This window comes from Cyrtonyx montezumae, unplaced genomic scaffold (genome assembly GCF_038088225.1).
Source record: "Cyrtonyx montezumae isolate F1298 unplaced genomic scaffold, pur_monq_1.0 scaffold_283, whole genome shotgun sequence".
Taxonomy (NCBI): Eukaryota; Metazoa; Chordata; class Aves; order Galliformes; family Odontophoridae; genus Cyrtonyx; species Cyrtonyx montezumae.
In genome coordinates, this window is record NW_027072029.1 from 1 (window position 1) to 18193 (window position 18193).

At 61.8% G+C, this 18193-nt stretch overlaps 1 protein-coding gene across 1 annotated transcript; it reads right to left on the reverse strand.

The window, feature by feature from the left end:
• Nucleotides 1–1770: 1770 nt before the first annotated feature.
• Nucleotides 1771–5869, reverse strand: LOC136051216 (LWamide neuropeptides-like; the record flags this gene model as incomplete). Its single annotated transcript, XM_065740545.1, is given in 8 exon segments — nt 1771–1924; nt 3604–3821; nt 3823–3897; nt 3899–4017; nt 4019–4366; nt 4368–4637; nt 4640–4908; nt 5845–5869. Coding segments are annotated over 8 exon segments (1478 nt in total), but the record flags the coding sequence as incomplete, so codon positions are not given.
• Nucleotides 5870–18193: the final 12324 nt, after the last annotated feature.

The following is an 18193-nucleotide window of genomic DNA, read 5'->3' on the forward strand; positions in this document are numbered from 1 at the left end:
GAACTGGGGGAACTGGGAGGGACTGGGAGAGACTGGGAGGGACTGGGAGGGACTGGGGGGACTGGGAGGGACTGGGAGGGAATGGGGAATGGGAGGAATGGGGGGGACTGGGGGGGGAATGGGGGGACTGGGAGGGTCTGGAAGGAATGCGGGGGACTGGGAGGAACTGAAGGGATTGGGGAGGAACTGGGAGGGACTGGGAGAGACTGGGAGGGACTGGGAGGGACTGGGAGGGAATGGGGGGACTGGGAGGGACTGGGAGAGACTGGGAGGGACTGGAGGGACTGGGAGGGAATGGGGGGACTGGGAGGGACTGGGAGGAGACTGGGAGGGACTGGGAGAGATCGGGGGGGACTGGGAGGAGCTGGAAGGGATGGGGGAGGAACTGGGAGAGACTGGGGGGAACTGGGAGGGAATGGGGGGGACTGGGATGAACTGGGAGGGAATGGGGGGGACTGGGAGAGAGTGGGAGGGACTGGAGGGGGCTGGGAGGGACTGGGAGGGATTGGGGGGGAATGGGAGGGGAATGGGGGGACTGGAGGGACTGGGAAGGAATGGGGAGGACTGGGAGGAACTGGAAGGGATTGGGGAGGAACTGGGAGGGACTGGGAGAGACTGGAGGGACTGGGAGGGACTGGGAGGGAATGGGGGGACTGGGAGGGACTGGGAGAGACTGGGAGGGACTGGGAGAGATCGGGGGGGGACTGGGAGGAGCTGGAAGGGATGGGGGAGGAACTGGGAGAGACTGGGGGGAACTGGGAGGGACTGGGAGAGACTGGGGGGAACGGGAGGGAATGGGGGGACTGGGATGAACTGGGAGGGAATGGGGGGGACTGGGATGAACTGGGAGGGAATGGGGGGACTGGGAGAGAGTGGGGAGGGACTGGGAGGGGGCTGGGAGGGACTGGGAGGGATTGGGGGGGACTGGGAGGGAGTGCGAGAGACTGGGGAGGGACTGGGAGCGAATGCGGGGAACTGGGAGGGATTGGGGGGGAAACTGGGAGGGGACTGGGAGGGGAATGGGGGGGACTGGGAGGGGAGAGTTGGGGGGGACTGGGAGGGACTGGGAGAGACTGGGGGGGGACTGGGGGGTAACTGGGAGGGACTGGGAGAGACTGGGAGGGACTGGGGGGGACTGGGGGGAGACTGGGAGGGACTGGGAGGGAATGGGGGGAACTGGGAGGGATTGGGGGGAAACTGGAGGGGACTGGGAGAGGGGAATGGGGGGGAATGGGGGGGACTGGGAGGGACTGGGGGGGACTGGGGGGAACTGGGAGGGACTGGGAGAGACTGGGAGGGACTGGGGGGGACTGGGGGAGACTGGGAGGGGACTGGGAGGGACTGGGGAGGGACTGGGAGGGACTTGGGAGGGATTGGGGACTGGGAGGGACTGGGAGATACTGTGAGGGACTGGGAGGGACTGGGGGGACTGGGGCAACTGGGAGGGACTGGGGAGAGACTGGGAGGGACTGGGAGGGACTGGGAGAGACTGGGAGAGACTGGGGGGAACTGGGAGGGGACTGGGAGAGACTGTGGGAGGGACTGGGGGGGACTGGGCGAGACTGGGAGAGACTGGGGGGAACTGGGAGGGACTGGGATGAACTGGGAGGGAATGGGGGGACTGGGAGGGTCTGGGAGGGACTGGAGGACTGGGAGGGACTGGGTGTCAACTGGGGAGGGGAACTGGGGCCCCTCCCTCCCCCCTCCCCTTCCCCCCCCTCCATCCCTTCGGTCTCCCGGTGACCCCGCCCCCACGCTCCGATTGGTTACCATGCCCCGTCGGGCGGCAGCGATTGGCCGTAGCGCTGCCACGTGACGTCCACGGGCGGGACCCGCGCGGGCGCGGCACCGCAGCTCCGCCATTTCCGCTCCGTCCGCCACCGCCACCCACCGCCGCGTCGCCGCCCTCCAGCTCGGGGGCCGTCTGGGGTCAGGGGGGCAGAGGTCAAAGGTCAGGGGGGCAACGCGGGGGGAGGGGTATGTGGGGGGTTGGGGAGGGGGGGGAGGCTGATGGGGAGTGACCTCTAATGACCCCTTGGTGATCGACAGTGACCCCAATGGTGACCCCATGATGACCTCTAATGACCCTTATGGTGACCTCTAATGACCCCAATGATGACCTCTAATGACCCCTATGGTGACCTACAATGACCCCCAATTGTGACCCCGATGGTGACCTCTAATGACCCCAATGGTGACCTCTAGTGACCCCGATGATGACCTCTAATGACCCCAATGGTGACCCCATGGTGACCTCTAATGACCCCAATGGTGACCTCTAATGACCCCGACGGTGACCTACAATGACCCCCATGGTGACCCCAATGATGACCCTATGATGACCTCTAATGACCCCAATGATGACCTCTAATGACCCCCAATGGTGACCTATAATGACCCCCAATGGTGACCTATAATGACCCCAATGGTGACCCCATGATGACCTCTAATGACCCCAATGGTGACCTCTAATGACCCCAATGGTGACCTCTAATGACCCCAATGATGACCTCTAATGACCCCGAAGGTGACCTCTAGTGACCCCAATGATGACCTATAATGACCCCATGGTGACCTCTAGTGACCCCAATGATAACCTATAATGACCCCGATGGTGACCTCTAATGACCCCAATGATGACCTATAATGACCCCCATGGTGACCTTTAAAGACCCCACAGCCGCCCCACATCCTCCCCACATCCGACCCCATATCCTCCCCCACATCCACCTCACACCCCGCCCCACATCCTCCCCACATCCGACCCCATATCCTCCCACACACACACCCCACACCCGCCCCACATCCGACCCCACACCCGCCCCAAATCCTCCCCACATCCGACCCCATACCCGCCCCACATCCGACCCCACACCCGCCCCAAATCCTCCCCACATCCGACCCCATACCCGCCCCACATCCGACCCCACACCCGCCCCAAATCCTCCCCACATCCGACCCCATACCCGCCCCACATCCGACCCCACACCCGCCCCAAATCCTCCCCACATCCGACCCCATACCCGCCCCACATCCGACCCCACACCCGCCCCAATCCTCCCCACATCCGACCCCATACCCGCCCCACATCCGACCCCACACCCGCCCCAAATCCTCCCCACATCCGACCACATACCCGCCCCAAATCCTCCCCACATCCAACCCCATATCCTCCCCCACATCCACCCCCACACCCGCCCCACATCCGACCCCATATCCTCCCCCACACCCACCCCCACACCCGCCCCACATCCGACCCCATATCCTCCCCCACACCCACCCCACACCCGCCCCACATCCCATCCCAGATCCTCCCCCACACCCACCCCACACCCGCCCCACATCCGACCCCAGATCCTCCCCCACACCCACCCCACACCCGCCCCACATCCGACCCCAGATCCTCCCCCACACCCACCCCACACCCGCCCCACATCCCATCCCAGATCCTCCCCACACCCACCCCACACCCGCCCCACATCCCATCCCAGATCCCAGATCCTCCCCCACACCCACCCCACACCCGCCCCACATCCGACCCCAGATCCTCCCCCGCCGCCCCACGGCCGCCCCACATGGCTCACATCGGACGAGGAGCCGCACGGTGGCGGTGGGCGACGTCCCCGACCCCATTATCCGCGCGGCACTGATACGTCCCCCGCGTGATCCCGCAGCGCCGCCGCGACCCACAACCGCCGCCGTGGGGCAGAGCCCAGAACGTGCAGCCCCATAGGGATGGCGCCCGGCACCGCGCCCTGCACCGCGTCCTGTAACCCCACGGAGACCCCATGGGGACCCCATAACCCCATAGAGACCCCATAACCCCACAGAGACCCCATGGGGACCCCATAACCCCATAGAGACCCCATGGGGATCCCACAACCCCATAGAGACCCCATAACCCCACAGAGACCCCATAACCCCAGATAGAACCCATGGGGACCCCATAACCCCATTGAGACACCATAGAGACCCCATAACCCCAGAGAGACCCCCATAACCCCAGAGAGACCCCATGGGGGACCCCATAACCCCATAGAGACCCCATGGGGATCCCATAACCCCATAGAGACCCCCATAACCCCATAGAGACCCCATACCCCCAGGGAGACCCCATAGAGACCCCATAACCCCACAGAGACCCCATAACCCCATAGAGACCCCATGGGGACCCCACAACCCCACAGAGACCCCATAACCCCACAGAGACCCCATAGAGACCCCACAACCCCATAGAGACCCCATAACCCCATTGACCCCATGGGGACCCCTTAAGCCCACAGAGACCCCATGGGGATCCCACAACCCCACAGAGACCCCATGGGGACCCCCATAACCCCATAGAGACCCCATGGGGACCCCACAACCCCACAGAGACCCCATAACCCCATAGAGACCCCATGAGGACCCCACAACCCCACAGAGACCCCATAACCCCAGATAGAACCCATGGGGACCCCATAACCCCATAGAGACCCCATAGAGACCCCATAGAAAACCCACAGAGACCCCATAACCCCACAGAGACCCCATGGGGACCCCATAACCCACAGAGACCCCATAACCCCCATAGAGACCCCATAGAGACCCCATAACCCCATAGAGACCCCATGGGGACCCCACAACCCCAAAGAGACCCATGGGGACCCCATAACCCCACAGAGACCCCATAACCCCATGGGGACCCCATAACCCCATAGAGACCCCATGGGGACCCCCACAACCCAACAGAGACCCCATAACCCCACAGAGACCCCATGGGGACCCCATAACCCCACAGAGACCCCATAACCCCATGGGGACCCCATAACCCCAGATAGAACCCATGGGGACCCCATAACCCCACAGAGACCCCATAACCCATAGAGACCCCATAGAGACCCCACAACCCCACAGAGACCCCATAACCTCATAGAGACCCCATAGAGACCCCATAACCCCATAGAGACCTCATGGTTACCCCACAACCCCACAGAGACCCCATAACCCCACGGAGACCCCATGGGGGACCCCATAACCCCATAGAGACCCCATGGGGACCCCATAGAGACCCCATAACCCCATAGAGACCCCATGGGGACCCCATAACCCCATGGGATGGGGACATTGGAGTCCCATTGCCCCCACTGCCCCACATGACCCCACTGCCCCACATGACCCCATTGACCCCAATGTCCCCCTCACCCCCATTGCCCCACATGACCCCATTGCCCCCCATGACCCCACTGACCCCATTGACCCCATTGACCCCACTGCCCCATTGACCCCAATGTCCCCACTGACCCATAGACCCCATTGACCCCCACTGCCCCATTGACCCCAATGTCCCCACTGACCCCATTGACCCATAGACCCCATTGCTCCACATGACCCCATTGACCCCATTGACCCCATTGCCCCCCATGACCCCCATTGACCCCAATGTCCCCCTCACCCCCATGACCCCCATTGCCCCCCATGACCCCACTGCCCCCATTGACCCCAATGTCCCCCTGCCCCCGCACTGCCCCCACTGCCCCCCATGACCCACAGCCCCCACTGCCCCCCATGACCCCATTGCCCCCCATGACCCCACAGCCCCCACTGCCCCCATTGACCCCAATGTCCCCCTCACCCCCACTGCCCCCCATGACCCCACAGCCCCACTGCCCCCCATGACCCCATTGCCCCCCATGACCCACAGCCCCCATTGCCCCCATGACCCATTGACCCCACTGCCCCCACTGCCCCATTGACCCCAATGTCCCCCCACACCCCCACTGCCCCCACTGCCCCCCATGACCCCATTGCCCCCCATGACCCCACAGCCCCCACTGCCCCCATTGACCCCAATGTCCCCCTCACCCCCATTGCCCCCACTGCCCCCCATGACCGCCACAGCCCCCACTGCCCCCCATAGACCCCCATTGCCCCCCATGACCCCATTGCCCCATTGACCCCATTGCCCCCATTGACCCCAAGGTCCCCCTCACCCCATTGCCCCCATTGCCCCCACTGCCCCCTTGACCCCAATGTCCCCCCCGCCCCCACTGCCCCCACTGCCCCCCATGACCCCACAGCCCCCACTGCCCCCCATGACCCATTGCCCCCCATGACCCCACAGCCCCCACTGCCCCCATTGACCCCAATGTCCCCCACACCCCCCACTGCCCCCACTGCCCCCCATGACCCCCACAGCCCCCATTGCCCCCACTGCCCCCATGACCCCACAGCGCCCCCCACCCCCACACCCCCCCCCTCCCCCGCCCCATACCAGCCTGCCCCACTGCACGCTGTGCGTGGGGAGGGGGTCCCCGTCCACGTCGCACGTCAGCTCTGCGCTGCCGCCCTCGTCCACCACCACCGGGTCCGGGTGGCGCGCACGATGCGGGGGGGGTCTGCGGGGTCACAGGGGTCAGAGGTCACAGGTCAGAGGTCAGCAGCGGGGCAGGCCGAAGGGGGTGGGCCTCGCTATGGGTCGCTACGGGGTCACTATGAGTCCCTGTGGGTCTCTGTGGGACCCCTATGGGTCTCTGTGGGACCCTATGGGTCTCTAGGGTTCGCTAGGGGTCTCTATGGGTCCCAACAGGTCACTATGGGTCTCTATGGGTCCCTATGGGTTTCTATGGGTCTCAGTGGGTCCCTATGTGTCTCTATGGGTCGCTACTGAGTCCCAGTGGGTCTCTATGGGTCTCTATGGGTCCCAGTGGATCCCTATGGGTCTCTATGGTTCTCTATGGGACTCTATGGGTCCCAGTGGGTCCCTATGAATCCCTATGGGTCACTATGGGTCTCTCTATGGGTCCCAGTGGGTCTCTATGGGTCCCTATGAGTCTCTATGTGTCTCTATGGGTCGCTATGGGTCTCTATGGGTCCCAACAGGTCCCTATGGTCTCTATGGGTCGCTATGGGTCTCTATGGGTCCAACGAGTCCCTATGGGGTCACTATGGGTCTCTCTGTGGGCTCCTATGGGTCTCTATCTGTACCTATGGGTCCCTATGGGTCTCTATGGGTCTCTATGGTTCTCTATGGGACTCTATGGGTTCCTATGAATCCCTATGGGTCACTATGGGTCTCTCTATGGGTCTCTATGGGTCTCTATGGGTCTCCATGGTTCTCTATGGGTCCCTATGTGTCTCTATGGGTTGCTATGGGTCTCTATGGGACCCAACAGGTCCCTATGGGGTCTCTATGGGTCTCTATGGGTCTCTGTGGGACCCTATGAGGTCTCTATGGGGTTATATGGGTCTCTATCGATCCCTATGGGTCTCTATGGGTCCCAATGGGCCCCTGTGGATCTCTATGGGGTTCGCTATGAGTCTCTATGGGTCTCTATCAATACCTATGGGTCTCTATGGGTCCCTATGGGTCTCTATGGGGTCACTATGGGTCTCTATGGGTCTCTATCAATAACTATGGGTCCCTATGGGTCCCTATGGGTCTCTATGGGTCTCTGTTGGTCCCTATGGGTCTCTATGGGTCTCTGTGGTCTCTATGGGTCCCAGTGGTCTCTATGGGTCCCTATGGGTCCCTATGGGTCTCTATGGGTCTCTGTGGGTCTCTGTGGGTCTCTATGGGTCCCAGTGGGTCTCTATGGGTCCCTATGGGTCTCTATGGGTCCCAATGGGTCCCTATGGGTCTCTATGGGTCTCTATGGGTCCCTATGGGTCTCTGTGGGTCTCTATGGGTCTCTATGGGTCTCTATGGGTCTCTATGGGTCCCAGTGGGTCTCTATGGGTCCCTATCAGTCCCTATGGGTCTCTATGGGGTCCCTATGGGTCTCTGTGGGTCTCTATGGGGTCTCTATGGGTCCCTATGGGTCTCTGTGGGTCCTATGGGTCTCTATGGGTCTCTGTGGGTCTCTATGGGTCCCTATGGGTCTCTATGGGTCTCTGTGGGTCTCTATGGGTCTCTATGGGTCCCTATGGGTCTCTGTGGGTCCCTATGGGTCTCTATGGGTCTCTGTGGGTCCCTATGGGTCCCTATGGGTCTCTGTGGGTCTCTATGGGTCCCTATGGGTCCCTATGGGTCTCTGTGGTCCCTATGGGGTCCCTATGGGTCTCTATGGGTCCCTATGGGTCTCTGTGGGTCTCTATGGGTCTCTATGGGTCCCTATGGGTCTCTATGGGTCTCTATGGGTCTCTATGGGTCCCTATGGGTCTCTGTGGGTCCCTATGGGTCTCTATGGGTCTCTGTGGGTCTCTATGGGTCTCTATGGGTCCCTATGGGTCTCTGTGGGTCCCTATGGGTCTCTATGGGTCTCTGTGGGTCTCTATGGGTCTCTATGGGTCTCTATGGGTCTTTATGAGTCCCAGTAGGTCCCAATGGGTCCCTATGGATCTCTATGGGTCCCTATGGGTCGCTATGGGTCCCAGTGGGTCCCAATGGGTCCCTCCCCCATGGATCTCTATGGGTCCCTATGGGTCTCTATGGGTCGCTATGGGTCCCTATGGGTCTCTATGGGTCTCTATGGGTCTCTGTGGGTCTCTATGGGTCCCTATGGGTCGCTATGGGTCTCTATGGGTCCCTATGGGTCTCTATGGGGTCTCTGTGGGTCTCTATGGGTCGCTATGGGTCCCTATGTGTCTCTATGGGTCTCTATGGGTCTCTATGGGTCCCAGTGGGTCTCTATGGGTCCCTATGGGTCTCTATGGGTCTCTATGGGTCTCTATGGGTCCCAGTGGGTCTCTATGGGGGGGTCCCTATGGGTCTCTATGGGTCCCTATGGGTCCCTATCAGTCCCTATGGGTCTCTATGGGTCCCTATGGGTCTCTGTGGGTCCCTATGGGTCTCTGTTGGTCTCTATGGGTCCCCAGTGGGTCCCAATGGGTCCCCATGGATCTCTTTGGGGTCCCTATGGGTCGCTATGGGTCCCAGTGGGTCCCAATGGGTCCCCATGGATCTCTATGGGGTCCCTATGGGTCTCTATGGGTCCCTATGGGTCCCTATGGGTCTCTATGGGTCTCAATGGGTCCCCTACGGGTCGCTATGGGGCCGCGATGCGCCCCCGCTCGTCCGCACGGCGCAGTTCTCGCGGCGGCCGCCAGGGGTCGCTGTGGCGCTCACAGTGTACGCGCAGGCGCAGTGCGGCGCTCCCCTCCCCCTCGGCGTTACGGCAGCGGAGCGCGTACGTGCCCGCGTCGGCGCGAGTTACGTTGGCGATGTGCAGCGCCGCTCCGCGCATGCGCAGTCGGGCCGCTGTCTGCGCAGGGACACCGGTTGGGACCAGTAAGGACCAGTAAGGACCAGTTTAGGACCAGTAAGGGACAGTAAGGACCAGTAAGGACCAGTTGGGACCAGTAAGGGACAGTAAGGGACAGTAAGGGACAGTAAGGACCAGTTAGGACCAGTAAGGACCAGTAAGGACCAGTTAGGTCCAGTAAGGACCAGTTAGGGGCCAGTAAGGACCAGTTAGGGCCAGTAAGAAACAGTAAGGACCAGTAAGGGACAGTAAGGACCAGTAAGGACCAGTAAGGACCAGTAAGGACCAGTAAGGACCAGTTAGGACCAGTAAGGACCAGTAAGGACCAGTAAGGACCAGTTAGGTCCAGTAAGGACCAGTTAGGGCCAGTAAGAAACAGTAAGGACCAGTAAGGGACAGTAAGGGCCAGTAAGGACCAGTTAGGTCCAGTAAGGACCAGTTAGGGCCAGTAAGAAACAGTAAGGACCAGTAAGGACCAGTAAGGACCAGTTAGGTCCAGTAAGGACCAGCTAGGGCCAGTAAGAAACAGTAAGGACCAGTAAGGGACAGTAAGGCCAGTAAGGACCAGTTAGGACCAGTAAGGACCAGTAAGGATCAGTAGGACCAGTAAGGACCAGTTAGGACCAGTAAGGGCCAGTAAGGACCAGTAAGGACCAGTTAGGACCAGTTAGGACCAGTTAGGGCCAGTAAGAAACAGTAAGGACCAGTAAGGACCAGTAAGGACCAGTTAGGACCAGTAAGGACAGTTAGGGCCAGTAAGAAACAGTAAGGACCAGTAAGGGACAGTAAGGGCCAGTAAGGACCAGTAAGGACCAGTTAGGACCAGTAAGGACCAGTAAGGACCAGTTAGGACCAGTAAGGACCAGTTAGGGCCAGTAAGAAACAGTAAGGACCAGTAAGGACCAGTTAGGACCAGTAAGGACCAGTAAGGACCAGTTAGGACCAGTTAGAAACAGTAAGGACCAGTAAGTACCAGTTAGGACCAGTAAGGACCAGTAAGGACCAGTAAGGACCAGTTAGGACTAGTAAGGGACAGTAAGACCTCCCAGTCCCTCCCAGTACTCCCAGTATGTCTGCTCCCAGTCCCTCCCAGTCCCACCCAATCCCTCCCAGTCCCTCCCAGTGCCCCAGTGCTCCCAGTATGTCTGCTCCCAGTCCCCCCCAGTCCCTCCCATTCCCCCCAGTCCCCCCCAGTCCCTCTCATTGCCCCCAGTCCCTCCAGTTCCTCCCAGTGCTCCAGTGCTCCAGTGCTCCCAGTATGGGTGCTCCCAGTCCCTCCCAGTGCTCCCAGTGCTCCCAGTGCTCCCAGTATGGGTGCTCCCAGTCCTCCCAGTGCTCCCAGTGCTCCCAGTGCTCCAGTATGGGTGCCCCAGTCCCTCACAGTGCTCCCAGTCCCTCCCAGTCCCCCCCAGTCCCTCCCAGCGCTCCCAGTATGGGTGCCCCCAGTCCCCTCCCAGTGCTCCCAGTATGGGTGCTCCCAGTCCCTCCCAGTGCTCCCAGTATGGCTTCTCCCAGTGCTCCCAGTGCTCCCAGTATGGTGCTCCCAGTGCTCCCAGTCCCTCCCAGTGCTCCCAGTGCTCCCAGTCCCTCCCAGTCCCTCCCATTCCCCCCCAGTCCCTCCCAGTCCCCTCCCAGTCCCTCCCAGTGCTCCAGTCCCTCCAGTGCTCCCAGTGCCCCCAGTCCCTCCCAGTGCTCCCAGTGCTCCCAGTATGGGTGCTGCCAGTCCCCCCCAGTCCTCCCAGTCCCTCCCAGTGCTTCCCAGTGCTCTCCAGTATGGGTGCTCCCAGTCCCCCCCAGTCCCTCCCAGTGCTCCCAGTCCCTCCCAGTGCTCCCAGTGCTCCCAGTATGGGTGCCCCAGTCCCTCCCAGTGCTCCAGTATGGCTTCTCCCAGTGCTCCCCAGTGCTCCCAGTATGGGTGCTCCCAGTGCTCCCAGTCCCTCCCAGTGCTCCCAGTCCCTCCCAGTCCCTCCCATTCCCCCCCAGTCCCTCCCAGTGCTCCCAGTGCTCCCAGTCCCTCCAGTGCTCCCAGTGCTCCCAGTATGGTTGCTCCCAGTCCCCCCCAGTCCCTCCCAGTGCTCCCAGTGCCCCCAGTCCCTCCCAGTGCTCCCAGTGCTCCCAGTATGGGTGCTGCCAGTCCCCCCCAGTCCCTCCCAGTCCCTCCCAGTGCTCCCAGTGCTCCCAGTATGGGTGCTGCCAGTCCCCCCCAGTCCCTCCCAGTCCCTCCCAGTGCTCCCAGTGCTCCCAGTATGGTGCTGCCAGTCCCCCCCAGTCCCTCCCAGTCCCCTCCCAGTGCTCCCAGTGCTCCCAGTATGGGTGCTCCCAGTCCCCCCCAGTCCCTCCCAGTGCTCCCAGTCCCTCCCAGTGCTCCCAGTGCTCCCAGTATGGGTGCCCCAGTCCCTCCCAGTGCTCCCAGTCCCTCCAGTCCCCCCCAGTCCCTCCCAGTCCCCCCCAGTCCCTCCCAGTGCTCCCAGTCCCCCCCAGTCCCTCCCAGTCCCTCCCAGTGCTACCAGTTCTCCCAGTATGGGTGCCCCAGTGCTCCCAGTCCCTCCCATTCCCCCCCAGTCCCTCCCATTCCCTCCCAGTCCCTCCAGTCCCTCCCAGTCCCTCCCAGTCCCCCCAGTCCCTCCAGTGCTCCCAGTGCTCCCAGTGCTCCCAGTCCCTCCCAATCCCTCCCATCCCCTCCAGTCCCCCCCATCCCACCCCAGTCCCTCCCAGTCTCTCCCAGTCCCTCCCAGTTCCCCCCAGTCCCTCCCAGTCCCCCCCAGTCCCTCCCAGTCCCCTCCCATTCCCTCCCATCCCCTCCCAGTCCCCCCCAGTCCCTCCAGCGCTCCCAGTATGGGTGCTCCCAGTCCCCCCCAGTCCCCCCCCAGTCCCTCCCAGTGCTCCCAGCGCTCCCAGTATGGGTGCCCCAGTCCCTCCCAGTGCTCCCAGTCCCCTCCAGTGCTCCCAGTCCCCCCAGTCCCCTCCCAGTCTCTCCCAGTCCCCCCAGTCCCTCCCAGTCTCCCCCAGTCCCTCCCAGTCCCCCCCAGTCCCTCCCAGTCCCTCCCAGTCCCCCCCAGTCCCCCCCATTCCCTCCCATCCCCTCCCAGTCCCCCCCAGTCCCTCCCAGTTTCCCCCCAGTCCCCCCCAGTCCCTCCCAGTCCCCTCCCAGTCCCCTCCCAGTCCCCCCGATTCCCTCCCATTCCCTCCCAGTCCCCCAGTCCCTCCCAGTCCCCCCCAGTCCCCCCAGTCCCTCCCATCCCCTCCCAGTCCCCCCCAGTCCCTCCCAGTCCCCCCCAGTCCCTCCCAGCGCTCCCAGTATGGCTGCTCCCAGTCCCCCCCAGTCCCCCCCAGTCCCTCCCATTCCCCCCCAGTCCCTCCCATCCCCTCCCAGTCCCCCCCAGTCCCCCCCAGCGCTCCCAGTACGGGTGCCCCAGTCCCTCCCAGTCCCCCCCAGTCCCCCTCCCATTCTCCCAGTCCCTCCAGTCCCTCCCAGTCCCACCCAGTCCCTCCCCAGTCCCCCCCCCCATTCCCCCCCAGTCCCTCCCATTCCCCCCCCATCCCCTCCAGTCCCTCCCATTCCCTCCCAGTCCCTCCCAGTCCCCCCCAGTCCCCCCCATCCCACCCCATCCCCTCCCAGTGCTCCCAGTCCCTCCCAGTTCTCCCAGTACGGGCGCCCCATGGCACCGTGGCGCAGCTGTGCGCCGGCGCGGCTCCACTCGCAGCTGTCGGGGGGGGGATGGGCGCGGACGTGAGCGGAGAGCAGCGCCCCTCCCCCCTCCCGCGCCTCCACCGCCTCCGCCGCCACCGCCACCTCGGGGGGGTCTGCGGACGTATGGGGACCTATAGGGGACTATAGGGCCGTATGGGGTGTATGGGGGTGTATAGGGGACCTATAGGGGCGTATGGGGATGTATAGGGGACGTATAGGGGTGTATGGGGATGTATAGGGGCGTATGGGGACGTATAGGGGCATATGGGGATGTATAGGGGCATATGGGGATGTATAGGGGACGTATAGGGCCGTATGGGGGCGTATAGGGGGACGTATAGGGGCGTATGGGGATGTATAGGGGACGTATAGGGGACGTATAGGGGATGTATAGGGCCCGTATGGGGATGTATAGGGGCGTATGGGGCTGTATAGGGGACCTATAGGGCCGTATGGGGGCGTATAGGGGACGTATAGGGGCATATGGGGATGTATAGGGGACGTATAGGGATGTATAGGGCCGTATGGGGATGTATAGGGGCGTATGGGGACGTATAGGGGACCTATAGGGCCGTATGGGGGCGTATAGGGGACGTATAGGGGCGTATGGGGGTGTATAGGGGATGTATAGGGCCGTATGGGGATGTATAGGGGCGTATGGGGGGTGTATAGGGGACCTATAGGGCCGTATGGGGCGTATGGGGATGTATAGGGGACGTATAGGGGGGTATGGGGACGGATAGGGGATGTATAGGGGACGTATGGGGATGTATAGGGGCGTATGGGGATGTATAGGGGCATATGGGGGTGTATAGGGGACCTATAGGGGCGTATGGGGATGTACAGGGGATGTATAGGGGACGTATAGGGGGGTATGGGGACGGATAGGGGATGTATAGGGGCGTATGGGGACGTATAGGGCCGTATGGGGATGTATAGGGGCGTATGGGGCTGTATAGGGGACCTATAGGGCCGTATGGGGGCGTATAGGGGACGTATAGGGGCGTATGGGGGTGTATAGGGGATGTATAGGGCCGTATGGGGATGTATAGGGGCGTATGGGGGTGTATAGGGGACCTATAGGGATGTATGGGGGTGTATGGGATGTATAGGGGCGTATGTGGGATGTATAGGGGACGTATAGGGGCGTATGGGGATGTATAGGGGATGTATAGGGCCGTATGGGGATGTATAGGGCCGTATGGGGACATATAGGGGCGTATGGGGATGTATAGGGGATGTATGGGGCATATGGGGATGTATAGGGGACGTATAGGGGTGTATGGGGATGTATAGGGCCTTATGGGGATGTATAGGGGCATATGGGGATGTATAGGGGATGTATAGGGGCGTATGGGGACGGATAGGGGATGTATAGGGGGGTATGGGGATGTATAGGGCCGTATGGGGACGTATAGGGGCGTATGGGGATGTATAGGGGCGTATGGGGGTGTATAGGGGATGTATAGGGGCGTATGGGGATGTATAGGGGACGTATAGGGGACGTATAGGGGTGTATGGGGATGTATAGGGGTATATGGGGATGTATAGGGGATGTATAGGGCCATATGGGGATGTATAGGGGCGTATGGGGCTGTATAGGGGACCTATAGGGCCGTATGGGGATGTATAGGGGCATATGGGGGTGTATAGGGGACCTATAGGGCCGTATGGGGGCGTATAGGGGACGTATAGGGGCGTATGGGGATGTATAGGGGACGTATAGGGGGACGTATAGGGGATGTATAGGGCCGTATGGGGATGTATAGGGGCATATGGGGGGTGTATAGGGGACCTATAGGGCCGTATGGGGGCGTATAGGGGACGTATAGGGGCGTATGGGGGTGTATAGGGGATGTATAGGCCGTATGGGGACGTATAGGGGCGTATGGGGACATATAGGGGACGTATGGGGATGTATAGGGGCGTTTTGGGATTGTATAGGGGCGTATAGGGGTGTATGGGGATGTATAGGGGACATATAGGGGTGTATGGGGATGTATAGGGGGCGTATAGGGGTGTATGGGGATGTATAGGGGATGTATAGGGGCGTATGGGGATGTATAGGGGCGTATGGGGATGTATAGGGGGACGTATAGGGGCGTATGGGGATGTATAGGGGATGTATAGGGGCGTATGGGGATGTATAGGGGCGTATGGGGACATATAGGGGACGTATGGGGCTGTATAGGGGCGTTTTGGGATTGTATAGGGGCGTATAGGGGCGTATGGGGATGTATAGGGGACATATAGGGGCGTATGGGGATGTATAGGGGACATATAGGGGTGTATGGGGATGCATAGGGGATGTATAGGGGCGTATGGGGATGTATAGGGGATGTATAGGGGTGTATGGGGATGTATAGGGGATGTATAGGGGCGTATAGGGATGTATGGGGCGTATGGGGACGTATAGGGGTGTATAGGGGCATATGGGGTTGTATAGGGGCGTATGGGGATGTATAGGGTCGTATGGGGACGTATAGGGGATGTATAGGGATGTATAGGGGACGTATAGGGATATATGGGGATGTATAGGGGACGTATGGGGATGTATAGGGGACGTATAGGGGTGTATAGGGCGTATGGGGATGTATAGGGGACGTATAGGGGTGTATGGGGACGTATAGGGGTTTATGGGGACGTATAGGGGTGTATGGGAATGTATAGGGGACGTATAGGGGCGTATGGGGATGTATAGGGGGCATATGGGGACGTATAGGGGATGTATAGGGGTGTATAGGGGCGTATGGGGGTCCGTATGGGGGTCCCCGTTTTTAGGGGTCCCTATGGGGATCCCTATGGGGGTCCGTATGGGGGGTCCGTATGGGGGTCCCCGTTTTGGGGTCCCTATGGGGATCCCTATGGGGGTCCGTATGGGGGTCCCTATTGGGGGTACCTATGGGGGTCCGTATGAGGGTCCCCGTTTTTGGGGTTTCTCTTGGGGTCCCTATGGGGATCCCTATGGGGGTCCGTATGGGGGTCCCTATTGGGGTACCTATGGGGGGTCCGTATGAGGGTCCCCGTTTTTGGGGTTTCTCTTGGGGTCCCTATGGGGGTCCCCGATTTTGGGGTCCCTATGGGGATCCCTATGGGGGTCCGTATGGGGGTCCCCGTTTTCGGGGTTTTTCTTGGGGTCCCTATGGGGATCCCTATGGGGGTCCCTATGGGGTCCGTATGGGGGTCCCCGTTTTTGGGGTTTCTCTTGGGGTCCCTATGGGGATCCCTATGGGGGTCCGTATGGGGTCCGTATTGGTGTCCCTATTGGGGTCCCTATGGGGGTCCCCGATTTTGGGGTCCCTATGGGGATCCCTATGGGGGTCCGTATTGTGGTCCCTATGGGGGTCCCTATGGGGGTCCGTATGGGGGTCCCCGTTTTTGGGGTCCCTATGGGGATCCCTATGAGGGTCCGTATGGGGGGTCCGTATGGGGGTCCCCGATTTGAGGTCCCTATGGGGGTCCGTATGGGGGTCCCCGTTTTTGGGGTCCCTGTTGGGGTCCCTATGGGGATCCCTATGGGGGTCCGTATGGGGGTCCGTATGGGGGTCCGTATTGGGGTCCCTATGGGGATACCTATGGGGCTCCTCGTTTTTGGGGTCCGTATGGGGGTCCGTATGGGGGTCCCCGTTTTTGGGGTTTCTCTTGGGGTCCCTATTGGGGTCCCTACTGGGGTCCGTATTGGTGTCCCTATTGGGGTCCGTATGGGGGTCCCCGATTTTGGGGTCCCTATGGGGATCCCTATGGGGGTCCGTATGGGGGCCCCCGTTTTGGGGTTTCTCTTGGGGTCCCTATGGGGATCCCTATGGGGGTCCGTATGGGGGTCCGTATGGGGGTCCGTATGGGGGTCCCCGTTTTTGGGGTTTCTCTTGGGGTCCCTATGGGGATCCCTATGGGGGTCCGTATGGGGGTCCGTTTGGGGGTCCCGGTTTTTGGGGTCACTATGGGGGTCCATATGGGGGTCCCCGTTTTTGGGGTTTCTCTTGGGGTCCCTATGGGGATCCCTATGGGGGTCCGTTTGGGGGTCCGTATGGGGGTCCCTATGGGGGTCCGTATGGGGATCCCTATGGGGGTCCGTATTGGGGTCCCTATGGGGATACCTATGGGGGTCCCCGTTTTTGGGGTCCCTATGAGGGTCCGTATGGGGGTCCGTATGGGGGTCCCCGTTTTTGGGGTTTCTATTGGGGTCCGTAAGGGGGTCCCTATTGGGGTCCCATATTGGGGTCCCTATTGGGGTCCCTATGGGGATCCCTATGGGGGTCCGTATGGGGGTCCGTATGGGGGTCCCTATTGGGGTCCCATATTGGGGTCCCTATTGGGATCCCTATGGGGGTCCCTATGGGGGTCCCCGTTTTTGGGGTTTCTCTTGGGGTCCCTATGGGGGTCCGTATGGGGGTCCCCGTTTTTGGGGTTTCTCTTGGGGTCCCTATGGGGATCCCTATGGGGGGTCCCCGTTTTTGGGGTCCGTAATGGGGTCCCCGATTTTGGGGTCCCTATGGGATCCCTATGGGGGTCCGTATGGGGTCCCCGTTTTTAGGGGTCCCTATGGGGATCCCTATTGGGGTCCCCGTTTTGGGGTCCGTATGGGGGTCCGTATGGGGGGTCCGTATGGGGGTCCGTATGGGGGTCCCTATTGGGGTACCTATGGGGGTCCCTATGGGGGTCCCCGTTTTGGGGGTCCCTATTGGGGTCCGTATGGGGGTCCGTATGGGGGTCCCTATGGGGGTCCGTATGGGGGTCCCCGTTTTTGGGGTTTCTATTGGGGTCCCTATGGGGATCCCTATGGGGGTCCGTATGGGATCCGTATGGGGGTCCCTATTGGGGTACCTATGGGGGTCCCTATGGGGGTCCCCGTTTTGGGGTCCCTATTGGGGTCCGTATGGGGGTCCGTATGGGGGTCCCTATGGGGGTCCGCATGGGGGTCCGTATGGGGGTCCCCGTTTTTGGGGTCCGTATGGGGATCCCTATGGGGGTCCCTATGGGGGTCCGTATGGGGGTCCGTATGGGGGTCCGTCTGGGGGTCCCCGTTTTTGGGGCGGCGGCGGGGGCACTGACGCGGCACGGCGATGCGGAGCTGCGCGCTGACGGCGGTGCCGAGGGCGGCGGTGGTGGCGGTGCACGTGACGCTGTGACCGTGGGCGGCGCTCGTGGGGCGGAGCCGCGTCCGGGAACGCACCGTCACCGCTCCGTGGGGCGCCCGCTGCCACGGGAGCGGCTCCGACGGGACGCTGCGGGGGGGGGAGGGGAGGGGGGGGGAGAAGGGGAGGGGGGGAGGGGAAGGGGGGGGGGAGGGGAAGGGGGAGGGGGACGGAGAGGCGGAGGG